Source organism: Esox lucius, chromosome 13, assembly GCF_011004845.1.
Source record: "Esox lucius isolate fEsoLuc1 chromosome 13, fEsoLuc1.pri, whole genome shotgun sequence".
Lineage (NCBI taxonomy): Eukaryota > Metazoa > Chordata > Actinopteri > Esociformes > Esocidae > Esox > Esox lucius.
Window position 1 is genome coordinate 18,890,340 of NC_047581.1, and position 15,009 is coordinate 18,905,348.

At 41.1% G+C, this 15,009-nt stretch overlaps 1 protein-coding gene across 1 annotated transcript in view; it reads right to left on the reverse strand.

Annotated features, from left to right (window-relative positions):
• LOC105014265 (tetratricopeptide repeat protein 28) overlaps window positions 1–15,009 on the reverse strand; it is a 237,848-nt gene that overhangs the window by 79,888 nt on the left and 142,951 nt on the right. Inside the window, exon 3 of the mRNA XM_029124631.2 lies at window positions 7,127–7,274. Coding sequence (XP_028980464.2) covers window positions 7,127–7,274 — 148 coding nt within the window. The remainder of the gene's footprint in view (window positions 1–7,126; window positions 7,275–15,009) is intronic.

Sequence of the window (15,009 nt, forward strand, 5' to 3'; positions counted from 1 at the left end):
TGCCTCCGTTACTATTTTCCTGACATGCATCGTGGCAATATACGCACGTGTCCTCTTCTTGGCAAATTTGATTATTGTCCTGATTGTACGTGGTATTTTCAACTTCTTATGTATTTTTTATATCCCTTACCTGATCTGTGTAGATCAAAAACCCACCTGTCTCCTGTCAGCTGAAAGGTCTTTGGTTTTCCCCATGTTTGTTTATGACAAAGGGACTTCATATGTTTGCGACCTCATTTTTATAGTCAAGGGAAATACAAACAAGTGAAAGGCATCCAATACAGTTGGTCTGAGTTTTCTATTATTCTTTAGGAGTGCCAATACTCTTGAAACCTATGTTTTCCAGAAGAAATCATACTACTCAAAAGAAATGTTGAGTCTGAGAAATGATTGTGTTAAAATGACTATTTGAAATGATTGTGTTAAAATTAGTATTTGGCTCATTCTTATGTTTTAGCCGAAATGCGACTGATTGTTTGTGTTGTTTATTTTTTGCATATATTTTTGCTCAATGTAATGAAGGGTGCCAATACTTGAGTTGACTGTGGATCTGGACCTTTGTTCATTAACCGTTCTGATTACTTGCTTGTGTGTTTTGGATCATCGTCCTAGTGCATGACCCAACTGCACTTCAGCTCTTGGATAGATGGCTTGACATTCGTGAGGAATTCTCTGATATCAAGTAAAATTCATGATTCCTAAAATGATGGCAAGTTCCAAGTACAACAACAGGTTCTGATGCAGCAAAGCATCCCCAAACCATGTCACCGCCACCACCAAGCTTGACTGTTGGTATGATGTTCTTAATGTGGAATACACTGTTTGTTTTATGATAGACTTAATGAGGCTCATGTCACACACATGTTCCACGTTTGACTCATCTGTCTCTTGACGATCATCCAGGTGCTTTTTACCCAAATCGTAATGAGAATGCCTGCTATTCCTAGCAAACAGTGGTTTCAGCCTTGCTACTCTGCAATGAATCTTGTTTTTTGTGTAGTGTTTCTCCAATGGTGTTATGAATACTGAACTTAGCAGAGGCAAAAGATGCATGTAAATCCCTTGATGTTTTTCTAGGGTTCTTTGCCTTTTTCTTGATGATTTTACGCCTTGCCCTTAGAGGATTTTTTGTGGAACAAACACTCCATGGAGGATTAACTACTGTTCCAAACGTTCTTGATTTGGACAATATGGCTCTGAATTTGGCCCAGTGGAGCACCAGAGGCTTACAAAATGGTTTTGTAACCCTTTCCAGACTGATGAGCATCAACAACAGTTTTCAGGAGGTTTTTGATTGTGAATTAATTGTGGCATGACGTGGCTTTGGAACTGTGCTGAAAATGTAAATCTGATCACAAGGTTCAAAGTTAGTCAGATTGGCAGGGCAGACTGTTTACCAAGGTATTCAACCACCTGACCCTTATATTTCATTTCATTGGGTTGAATTACCTAAGCGAACAAAGAAAAATTACATCTAAATATTGCATGTTTGATTACCTAGCACACCAAACAAATCACCAAACTTTTGTATTTCTTTTCTCTCAGAAACCCTCTCTATATTACTACAAACCACAAAACGACCTGACCAATTTCAATGTAATATACAATAAACATGCAACAATGCAGAAAATCTGACAATGTTTTTTTTGTTTCATGAAGTGCACAAGGGGCCCCATTACGTCAACTCACTAACAATGACAGGGTTCAAATTCACCCATTTATCTTGTGACATAAAACATCTCAGCAGCTCCTCTATCTTCTCCCTGTCCTTAGTGTTTTTCACTGTGTTATAGGGAGAGAAATCTGTGTGTCTTTTGTCGGCTTAATGGTCCAAGTTCGTATGACTGATGGCTTTAGAAAACAAATTTCTCTCTTTATTTTTATTCAACATCGCAGTTTTAAAGAACAGAGAAGCCTGAGTGGGTTTTGAGTGCCAGTGAGTGTTAGGAGTGATGGTAAACATTCTGCTGGTAATACACAGGGGAGAGAGCCAGAGGAATGCAGAGCACAGAGGAGACACAAGGTGACCTTTGGGAAGGCTGAAAATGCACGGAATGACATAAATCAATGGTTCGCCCACGAGGTTCTCCAGCATCTCCAGCCAGCCAGACAACCGGTCTGCCAGTCAGCCAGCCGGCTAGCCTGTCAGACAGTCAGCCAGCCGGCCGGCTCGCCTGTCAGACAGTCAGCCAGCCAGCTAAAAGTACAATTGTGTACATGAAATATACCCATGGTCCTTCCACAAATATTTTGAACTGAGTGGTAGTTAATTAGGTCAACTGGTCCCCCAGAGAGGGTTGTGCAGTGCAGTGTACCATACCCGCAGTCATGTTCTGTGTGTCTGCTACTACAGTATCTGTAAATGCAATGCACTTAAAGACCATGCCACTCATTGGCTGAGACAGACACAAACAACAAAATGTAATAAAAACTATGTGAAAAGCCTGGTACCAAGCCATCCCACATACACATCATATTGTCATACACACACACACAATATGAAAACACACAGTCTCCACACACAAGCCACTCTAAAAATATAATTGAAGATGCTCTTTCAAGAGCATCACTTATGTTCCAGTGGTTGGCAGAATGAAGCACAGCAGTGACAGTGTGTGCATATCATATCCATTCATAGCTTGTAATTGTATTCAAAGTGACACACACAGCAGTGTCATAAATCATACACCGTGAAAACAGTAAAATGTGTCATGGCTGCTGGATTCATAAACAGGTAGTTCAGACTATGTCATGGAAAGCTTTGTACTATGCTGTTTGTTTCACACCACAAAAGTAGAATACACACACACGTTTTACTATCCTTATGGGGCCCTCTTTAAAGTCCCATCAAAGAACATGAACCTTAACCTAAATCTAACCCTTAACTGTTACCCCAAACATCTAAACCTAACGCTAAACCTATCCCCTTACCCCAATAAAAATATTTACCCTAAACCATACCCCTAGCTAAAAATAAATGTTCTCCTCATGGGAAACAGCAACATTTCCCTGATTGGTCAAGTTTTTCATTTTCTCCCAATTTTTGTTTCTCGCAAATATAGTAAAACCTGTACACACAGAAACACACATACAAACACACACACACAAAACACAAACATTCACACTGCCTGGGCAGCCATTCTGAAGAGTTTAATGAGAACCCTCTGTTTGCCGCTATGTCATCTTTCTCACTTGCTCTGTTGTCTTTCTTTCTCTTTCTCTCTTTCTCATTCTTTCAACCCTTCCTTGTTTTCCTCTCGTTCATTAGTTCTACCTCCCACTCAGAATAAACGTTTATAAACACCAACGCGATACAATACAAATATGCAGAGGTATGCAAATGGATACATACACATACGCATATATAACACCTCCTGCTGTGCTGCCTCTGTGGGTCTGATATAGAGGAAGGTTAGGCAGCCAACACTGTTCCCCTTGGGGAGGTTGGCGACAAGAGCAAACCCATGTAGCATACAATCCTTCTGTTTGCCCCAGCCTTTAAATACAACAAGGCCTCATTTCATCTTCCCATTTCACGAGACACTGCCACCTACGTACGACTGCAAACAAGACAGAGAGCTCACTGCTGTGCGGGGCAGAGGCCCTCCTGTACACAGAACAGAACAAAGCTACTGTCTTTTCTACTAGTCCACCGCTGCAGTTTAATGCTGTTACTAACCTCCACGCTTTCATAATGTGATTAGTGTGATTCATTGGCAAAAATGAACTGAAAAGGTGATCATTATGGTGCCATTGCATCTACTCCAACCCTGAGAGCTTAGTCAGAGACTCAGCTGCACTCAACACTTATATGAGAGCTTAGTCAGAGACACAACTGCACTCAACACTTATTACTCACTGGGCTTGAGGTACCCCATCTCATTTCACTCAATGATATTCACTGTAGAAATAAAGTTGGTATCTGAGTAGTAAGAGGCTGACAAAAATGATCACAGGCGTCAGAGAAGAGAGCCAGAGAGGGAGGGGTTTATGAGAGCAGTTTTCCCTCTTTTGAGTGCCCTTTGTTGTGGGAAACACAAAGGCGTACAGTAGGTCCACAGTGGGAGTCACATGAGAGAACTGTATGCGGCTCAGCTCCGGACTAATGGAAACTGTCTCTGATCTACGCAAGGAGGAGAGAGAGAACTAAAGTCTGTGTTGCGTTTTATAAACACTGTTTGTCGCCTTGAAGACAAGGGCCTTGAATAGGATTTCTTGCTTTCATGATTTTTCTTTGTTTGCTGTGTTCATGAGCACACCTTCATCCGTAACACTTTGCTAAATGACAGAATAAAAGAAAAGTGAATTTGTATACTAAACAGATGACTGTGTTAGTTATTTAGGCAGGTTGAGTGAGGGTATTTGTTAAACACTTCCAACAGTTCAGATGTTTTTCAGTATGGAGAATCATCTTCATTAAATGTGCTTGCCAAAGGCAATGTACAACTCTAGATTTTTAACATAACATACTTATTATTATTAGATGTGCTTACAAAAAGCAGTGAACAACTTTTGCAGTGAACAACTTATATTAATTATGAATATGTGATTTGTAAATAAGTCTAGATCAATCAGCCAGACCATTAAAGGTATCAAATCCAAAGTAATGTAGAGATAGGCAAAACATAGATGGCTTGAATATAGATTTTTGAAACTATATAGTCATCATACTTTAATTCAATATTTTAAATGTGCATACATTACCATTGGTTTAACCCTTGGGAATTAAAATTAAGAGTCTTCTGGAACACACTTCGACCGTGATAAGAATTCTTAAAAGAAATCTCACAACCTGATTGTTGCAGCAAAGAATCCATTCTTGTGGAAAAGAAACAAGGAGAAGAGATTGGTTTCTCAGCTGCAAAACCCCATAGATTAAAATGGAACAAGTAAGACTAAGGCTGGGTTACAACCATGGTATACCTGTCTACAGCAACAGCTACATTTTATAACTTATCAACAAGATTTCATCTATCTACCTTCCTTTCTATGCATCAATCAATCCTCTACCTACTTTTCACAACTATTACCAGTTGCTATTAGTATTACTGCAGTAACTACCTCTATAAAAAGTTATTTCAAAACCATAAATACTTATTATGCCTTTATTTCAACAAGGAACACAGACTGAGACCAGGGTCTCTTTTACATCTGGCCCCTGCGTATGCAGGTTTACACATACAGTTTAGGTACAATGTTTAAAAATGAACTGAAAAAAAGCACAGAGAACAGACAAAACAAGACAATCACAGATTGCAGAAGACAACATACAGTACAATGCATTAAATTCAGGTGTTAGTCCCTTAGAGGCCACAGGTGTTAGTGGCTATTGGGCGTGGCAAGCTAGCAAGCACGTCACATTTGATCCTGTACATGCATTTTGGAAGTCTGTATTCAACAGGGTGGGGAGAAAGTTTAGTAAGACCCTGGCAACACCAAACTCCAAGCAAGGGGAAAATTAAATGAGCGGGTTTGGTAATCCCCAGGTAATCCTGGAAGCAGTGTGCTACATGGTTGATAAGACGACCTGGCAGCAACATGGCCATCTTTGACTTCAGCAAGAGAAACCAATGCTCTCCTACAATTCCCTTATCACAGGGCTTTGGCTGCGTAACACTGATTATCCTCCCTGTTTGCTGGCGTAACACTGATTATTTTCCCCCTGTGCCAGGAGCCCCTGTGAGAGGATCATTGCTCTTAATCCCCCGACCTAACTCTCCCCCTAACACACCTTGGACTGGCACTCTCCATCTCTAGATGCCTCCCCATCCAAGCACCACAAGAAACATGATCAACAATTAAGAGATTTAAAAGCCCGGGCCAAGAATTTCTCTTCTCCTACTGAGAAAGAAGCCCAGCCACATCCACTGTGCTTGACTGGAGCTGGGCCTACTCCCAAACCCATCAACTTTTAGGTTTTCAGTGCATTTTGGAGAAAAGGCCAGTGAATATTATTTGAAAACAACATAACTAAACGACGTGTATCAACTGAGCTCTCTGGGCAGCCCAGTAAAACACGGGACTGTTACAACTGACTCGTATTGATTCACGTGAACAGCATCTAAGGAGTGTGGTGGTTTTAGTGATGACAAACCCAGACCAAAAGATGACTCAGAGTCTCTGTTGGCTTTGGGATAGCAGCTTATTAAATCCTCTGCAGCGGTCAGCTGCACTAGTGAAATGGACTCCGGTTTTGTTTGGAGGAAGTCCCCATGTGGGCCAAGTGGTTGCAGCTCATATTACACACATCATGGAGCAGGGAAGTCAGATAGTTTACTGAAAGCCTAGGCCTGAAAGCCCTTCCCTGGATACTAAGCTACTTGCAGTCACCTCCAAAAGCTATTAGCACCCTTAATGAAGATTAGGAAAAAAAATCTAGTATATGTTCCAAGCAATGGAGAAAGTATATTGCTTTATACTAATACAAATGTAAGACAAACACACTTAGTTTGAAAAGTATTTTATTTCTCGTAATTTCAAAATTATAGGTGTTAAGCTTGGTGCCCTACAGACTAAAAAACAAGAAAAGCATCCAGGCAAGCCTTAGTTCGGCCACACCGTGACTGGAAGGAATGAATGTCGTGGCCCTCACTGCATTCGAACCGGGGTCTCCCATGTGAGAGGCTGCATCGTTAACCACTACGCCATGAAGCCAGACGTTAAGTCGCATGATAACATCTCGACAAAGTTTTTTTTTATGATCAATTACCCATTTCAAATTATTAACTTGGATCAGCAAAACCAACGTGCCATTGAAACAAAGGACTGATGGTTGCAGATAATGGGCCTTTGTATATCTATGTAGATATTCCATAAAAAATGTGCCCTTTCCAGCGACAATAGTAATTTACAGTAATGTCTTAACTGTATTTCTGATCAATGTGTTGCTTTTCTTTTGAAAACAAGGAAGTGACCCGGAACCTTTGAATGGTAGTGTATCTCTAATCAGTAGTAACAAGCTCCTCTTTTTTTTTATGCTCATCTTTTTCAAGGGTGCCCCATCATTCTGGAACTCCAATGATTACATTCTACTGACTAACATCTATTTTTATTGCCTGACAGAGTCATAGAGGATGGAAACAATTAAACAGGGTGGAAAAGCAAAAGAAATTCCAACAGACGTTACCTCGTAGCGGCGACTTCATGGCAGCCTCCACCATGCCCACCAGCAGCTGCAGGCTCTTGGGGTCTTGGGCCAGCCCGGAGGCGAAGGCGGCCAGCGCGTCGGCATGCCGTCCAAGGTACTGAAGGGCAACACCCTGTCGGAAGTATGCCTGGAGAGGAGAGGGGGAGACGTCAGCGCTGCAGCCTGGCCTCACATGGGTCTGCACACAAACCCATTATCCCACACTCATTTCACGCCATTAGCATTTTTTCCACATGAGCAGTTTTCAGAGTATATGGCACCAGTCTTCTTTGTATTCCCATAATAGAGTGATCACGGCGTTTCCTGTACTTGTTAATTGGATTATAAGTTTTACATAAATGCACATGATACACACGCTCGGTGGTTGCATTTCTCAAGAGCATGGCATTGTTTTCCACTCGCTTAAATTATACCATTTTTGGTTTGCAGTGGGAATCGCCTGTGCACAAATGTGGATTTCACTTCCATTCTGTTGAAAGGGCTTAGAGAAAGAGCTAGCCTACATAATGGAATTACTCTGTAGAATCATAAAAGGATACCAAAAATACTCCAGACACACCAATGCAATTTGTCCCAGAGCTGCTATAATGACATATTACCACCCTGAATCTGCTATGGCATTTTAACATCTGGCCCTTCGAGTTGTGGATGTTCTTTTTAGTTGGCCAGTTTGTTCCCATTGCTCACCACAGAGTGCTAATCACATAGTGTTTGATGTGTGATTAAATCCCAGAGAGGCACATGCCACAGCACAGCTATATCTGATTGTGACTCATAACAAAGTTCAGGAACATGTAAATGGATAATGGGGGAAAGGAAAACAAACACTGTCCATGACCCAAAACTCCACCATTCCAATGACAGCAGCATCTCCCTGCTCCGTGTAAACAGCTGATTTCTAACCAGTCTGTCTGACTATGCTTATGTCCCAAGGCTGATCTGAGATAAGTCCAAGTACTGAACAGAACAGAACCCAGCCCCGGTCAGCTTTGCACTTCTACTCCATGCTCTTGGTCAGCAGCCAGCCTGAAAGAAACATGGAACCAGCTCAGCTCACAGCCAACCGCAGCTAAACCACTAAATCCCCCAAGGATTTGGGATGATATACTGTAAACAATACAAAAAGTTACATTTAACAGTGTTGCCCTCTAAACATCTCAAACTAGGCCATTTTAGTGATTTCAGTAATGCAACACTATACAATAAAACCTAACTCTCAGCCAATATAATCCACATCCAAGAATTCGCCAAAAATGCAGTGCGGTGCATTAAACCCAACATCATGAATAACAGCCTCTCCCTCTCCACAGCCCCTCAGATTGGAATGTCTGAGGGGATTGGATAGGGAGACCAGGCTAACCTGCAGTCTGACAGGGAGACCAGGCTAACCTGTAGTCTGACAGGGAGACCAGGCTAACTTGTAGTCTGACAGGGTTCATGCTTTACAACATCTATATAGAGTACAACCTTTCCTAAAACAGGCAGCAGCACAGGTTTTAAACCCATCAACCCATCACCTCACGTCTGGACAACTGCAACGCAATGTTGTCTAGGCTCCCCGCTTGTGTCATCAAACCTCTTTGACTTATCCAAGCCACAGTCCACCTGGTGTTCAGCCATTCCCTCTCGCTTCCAGTTGAACCTTGTGTCCACCACAAGACCATGGCACTTGCCAACAAAGCGTTTTTTCTTTTCTTTTTAAGTTCTTAGCATGATATGTGCTGGTCTCAACCAGCTATTTTCAGATAGGCACAATAACCAAAAGGGTTTCAACATGTTAACATCTTAACAAAAATGGGATTCATAACGTGTTTCTTACCAAAAATTAAAATCATATTAGTTGTTTCAAAACAAACAGGTCCTGGTCATCATAAAAAAGAACAACCAAACACAAGAACGCTTCATTGTCAGTAAAACAGGGGGGAACTTTTTTCATCAAATGCTTAATTAGTTGGAACAAAAGAGACACGTCAGCAGCAGGCAAGGGGGTTTACAGTGTGGGTCTGAGTGTTGAGTGGAACAGGACAGAGATAGGAATCAAGTCCACTCACACTGTCCAAGTAAACAAACGTATTACTTGTAATTGATCATCTCTGATGTAATCTCTTTTGATTACATGATAGGTAAGGCTAAGCTAACTGAGAATACAGAACATTTAACTGAGCAGTTCCAACCCTTCCAAGTCTTTTAGATTGGAAAATAAAAGGCAACACTAAAATGTTCAGTTTTGTAACTCAGTACATTGCTACAGATGTCTCAGGTTTTGAGGGAGCGTGCAACCGACATGCTGACTACAGGAATGTCCACCAAAGCTTTTGCCACAGAATTTAATGTTAATTTCCCTACCATAAGCTGTTGTTTTAGAGAATTTAGCAGAATATCCAACTGGCCTCACAATCAGATAAAACATGTAACCACACCAGCAAAGCAGCTACACATCTGGCTTCTTCACCTGTGGAATCTACCAGACAGCTGATGAAGTTGTGGGTTTGCGAAAACAAATCATTTCTGCAAAAGGTTTCAGAGACCTTGTCAGGAAAGCTAATCTGCATGCTTCAGATTCGGACCAGGGACATCAGTGAGGAAATATTCATGTTGGATGGCCAATGGAATGCCGGAGAAGTATACTCTTCACAGATGAATCCCGGGCAGTGACTTCAAATTTACTGGGGCAATTAGTGAAATCATTACAGTTGTTGCATGCTGAGTTCATATTTTTTGTTACAAAAGTTTTATGTTTTGTGTCTTCTATATTTTAAACATTAATAAAAATTAAAAAAATAACTTCTGCCAATTGTCCAACTGTGATACTTGGAGACGTTTCTTTTACCTTTCGAACCTTCCCCCTTACTGTGCGTGGGTGCAAAATACACATGGGGCCTTTTCCAGGCAGGTTCACAGCTCCAGTTAATTAAAATACTTAAAGGGGCAGTTCACCCTGGGGGTCCCTTAGGTGGTTTGGATCTTGTGTGAAAGATTTTTAGGTCAGTGAGATTTATTTCACATATAATTGCCCAGAAAGAATGCAGGAATTTGCTTCACACCCTAAATGAAATGTGTAATGAAGGGTTAGCTAGTTCTAAAAAATAAATGCAATCATGCTTTTTGCAAAGCCTCCATGTTACACCAATCAAGCTATAAGTCATTTTGTGTGTAGTCACAGTTGTCCTTGTTTGATAGAGCAATTGGATGTCCTTTATTGATTGTCCTACTTGTTTATTGATAAATGTACAAGGTGTCAAAATGTTTCCATTATTTTTTTAAATGTATAACTGTTGAGGGGCTATGCTTCCTGCTATGAACGTTTTTTGAATTTCTTTGTTTTGTTATTATGTTCTTATCCTCTGCATATTACTAGATTACTAGCTGGATTGGGATATTCTAACTGTATCATCCCATTTCTTCTACAAATGTCTTGCTGAAACACATTCGAATACAAATTGAAGTAAGTATTTACTATTTGCATTTGGACTATTAGAATGACTACTGTTTTCAAAAAGGCCTGTAAAGCAGTATTGGCCTACCTAAGACTGCCTGCCTAACCAACCAAGGAAACTATCTATAAGTAATTTCTACTGGTAAATGTGTGTTAATATTACTTTTTTGTGAGTAACGTGGTCGTATTATCCAGTGATCTCTGCAGACACAACATGGTACATCCACGCATTGGGGTACATCTCCAAATGACACAGATGAAAAAGCACTCTGGAGATGTTGTATTTTTTTGGACACAATGTATAATTTCTAACATTAGTAATTAATACATAAAGTTGCTATGTTAAGATTCCCATTTACTCATTACACTCAAGTTGAACTAGATATTTTCAGGCATTGACTTATTCAAGCCAATGACTTATTTATGTTGGTCAATAACATTTTGTCTTTTTTCAGACCTTGCTGATTAGGGTTGGGTATCAAGAACTTATGACGGTCGTTTCCAAATATCCAAGAAACCTGGATTCGAAAAGGCACATGCAACGTTTGCATTTCAGTCGCAACTGCTCGCAGAATGCTGGCACATAAGTATGTCAACAAAGCATGCACAAGAGAACTGAAATAGACATTTATGTTTACATCCTGGACCATGGCTGACCACAGCAAACACTCAAAAGTTAGGCTTAGTATCACAAAACAAGTTAATCACACATCAAAATGTAAGACCTGCAGTAAAAATATTTTGTGAAAGGGAGGAAGCACCTCCAATACGACGAAGCATTTACAACACTGCGTGAATTTGAAGGAATGCACTGTGTTTGTTGTGTTGCGGTCTCCCAGTTCAAGCCACAATAACGTCCCAGATACAGATACAGTACTGTAACAACAGCGACGTCTCACACTCAGGTACACAAAACACAGTAGGGTTGTCAATCTTCCCCTATAATACTATTCAAATTGCATTATATTTTTAATATTGGAGTTATACTCAAATATTAATCATCAAATTTAGCCCATCAACTTATTGTCACTTAGACAATAAGCTAGCTCGCAACCACAGCGAGATAGCTGGAGGGTACTGACTGAAGTGTACATGGACACCAAGCTAGCTTGTTTACTGTAATATACATCATAATTCATATTATATTATGTATAACCTACCAACTGGTCTGCGGGTAAATAAATGTCATCTACCCAGATTGCTTGTCATTTCTTTCTTTAAAACCAGAAAGCCCACTCATCACAGTAACATTAACTTAGCTAGACAACGTCATGTATTCCTCGGCTCCGTTCTCTCCAATGTCTTACGCAGATGAGCTGACGTATATTTTTATATTATTTATTTAAATAGTTTTGGTTTGTAATTGTTTTTGTTGATCATTCCTTATAAGAAATAATATTACTTTTTTTAAAATTAGGGTTAAAAAATGTATCCTTCCTGAATACTGTCACCGTTGACAATTGACTGATTATAACCTAAATGTGCAAAGAATAAAAGTTAGGCACATTTTTCAATACTCCCAAAAATATTGGAATCGGAAAACCGGGATTCGATAAAAATCGGAATCAGTAAGCAGAATCTGAATCAATGAAATTGAAATGATACCCAACTCTGCTGATAGATGACAAAGGGAGTTTGGCATGTGTGTCACTTCATATTAACACTAAAGTGAAACAGGAAGTCATGGATGACCACTTAAAGAGTTCCTAATGACTCATAACATGAATATGGGACTGTAGTGTACTTCTACTATGAATAATCATGGAACATGTTTTTTAAGAAAAGGTGTTCTATTCTATCTGCAGTCTGCAGTGTGTCACTGCTGCACTTACCCACTGAGGTGACTGCAGTAGCTAGCCGCTACCAAAAGTGACACAGGGGCTAATTTGTAATTAGCATCTAAGAGTTATTTTCATTACTAGGCCCAGGCATCTCAGCCAGCACCAGTAGGGAAGGGCAAACAGGGAGGGGATTAGGCAAAATGAGACATGACATCGAATTTATAGAGAACAGTAATTAATTTTGCTTACGTCCTGGGCCCCCTGTTGATTACCAATCTCTCGCTGCCCTACTCCTCCTTCACTCTGCTCCCCCCTCCCTGCATCACAGCTCCATTGAAACGGATGAGGACAGAGATTAGATTCAAAGCATTAACCTTTGTTCTAACACTGTTATTATAGGAGGGGAGCGAGGGCCAGTGCACCCGCTCAATATTAATTGCATCTGGTGGCGGCTGAGGCTGAGTTTGGGCAGCTAGCCGTTGGAGCAGAGAGACAGGTTTGGAGACGTTCTGCCCCTGGGAACAACAGGCATTTAAAAGCACTTCTCTCTTTGATTAGATTTACTATATGACTGCTCTACCAAACTGCTCTTTCATTCCCCTCAGACAGCCAAGCAGTGACAGAGAGCGAGAATGAAGGAGAGGCGAGAAGAAATCTGTCCTTTTCTTCAAACATAAATTGACATCTCCTTTATTTATTTCCTCCCCACCCCCACATACAAGCATTTAAAAGCCTATACCCTTTGGAGAGGGCATTCAAATATTGCAAGCACAAGCACGTGAATAAATGCATTAATCAAAGACGACGGAAGAAGATGACAGAATCGATGCACCGAGCTGCCTTAAAAGAATTCTCTCTTAGCCATTAATCTCAGCAGTCAAAACATACCATGTAGGCCACACACACACGCACACGCACTAACACACGCGCACACAGCACACAGCACAACACATTTCAACACGGACACACTTGAAGACATACAAAGGCGCACACACCAGCAACCACATATGTCAGACATAAATCATAGCGGCCTAATTGCAAAAACACAGGTGTACCAGTTAAACATAATCCCTAAACATAACTGCAAGGCCCGTTCACTCATCACAATGGTGAGTATGGTATGTATGGTGAGTATGGTGTCTATGGTGAGTATGCTGTGTATGGTAAGTATGTTGTGTATGGTGAGTATGGTATGTATGGTGTGTATGGTGCGTATGGTGCGTATGGTATGTTCAGTATGGTGTGTATGGTGAGTATGGTGTGTATGGTGAGTATTGTGAGTATGGTGCGTATGGTATGGTGAGTATGGTGCGTATGGTGTGTATGGTGCGTATGGTATGGTGAGTATGGTGTGTATGGTATGGTGAGTATGGTATGGTGAGTATGGTGTGTATGGTGGGTATGGTGAGTATGGTGTGTATGGTGTGTATGGTGAGTATGGTGTGTATGTTGAGTATGGTGTGTATGGTGAGTATGGTGTGTATGGTGAGTATGGTGTAGTGTGGTGTAGTGTGGTGTGTATGGTGTGTATGGTGAGTATGGTGAGTATGGTGTGTATGGTGAGTATGGTGTGCATGGTGTAGTATGGTGTAGTATGGTGTGTATGGTGTGTATGGTGTGTATGGTGAGTATGGTGTAGTATGGTGTAGTATGGTGAGTATGGTGTGTATGGTGTGTATGGTGTGTATGGTGAGTATGGTGAGTATGGTGTGTATGGTGAGTATGGTGTGTATGGTGTGTATGGTGTGTATGGTGTAGTATGGTGTGCATGGTGTAGTATGGTGTAGTATGGTGAGTATGGTGTGTATGGTGTGTATGGTGTGTATGGTTAGTATGGTGTAGTATGGTGAGTATGGTGTGTATGGTGTGTATGGTGAGTATGGTGAGTATGGTGTGTATGGTGAGTATGTCAGTGTGTACGTGAAAGGTGCATTACGGCGTGCAACAGTTCCGTTATGGCACAGGCACAGAGATTTTGGTGTAGAGAGTTTACCATTACCAGACGTTTCTCTTCACACTTAAAGGGATCTTTTCAGAAAACACAGCAGCAACCACTTAGAGCTGCCGCTCAAGCGATTAGCACACCCTCCAGCTCTCCGAGAGGAGATAGAAGACAGCATCTGAGAAGAGGCTCCACAGATTATCTTTCCCTTTCCAACATATTACACAGTCACAAAGAAAAGGCAAAGCAGTGTGTTTAAACACCTTACTGCCTATCCTCACCTTGTTTTCTCCCCACGGAGAAGCCAAACGGAGCAAAAACACTACTGTAACTAAAGACACTGACTACAATGTGCCATCTAACCTGACTAATGCCAGGCATCTTGTAAGACATGACAAGTCATGTTTCTCAACCTCTGTGTGAAATGGAAATCCAGCTGAATTATTGAGGCTTCTTCCCTTCCTCTGTGGCTCCTCTCAGTTTCCAGCTACAATGTGCTGATGCCACAGAAGAAGTGCGGATCGAATAGGAAGGTTTGTCGTTCTTACCCTAGGGTGGTTGCTGTGTGTATATATATGTGTGTGTGTGAGTGTGTATGCCTGGATGTGTGTGTATATGTGAGAAAGCATGGAAAAAAAGGAAAGAGCGAGTGAGGCTAGAGCGACAGAAGGAGGAGGGAGCAGAGCTGTGATAAAAGCTTTTC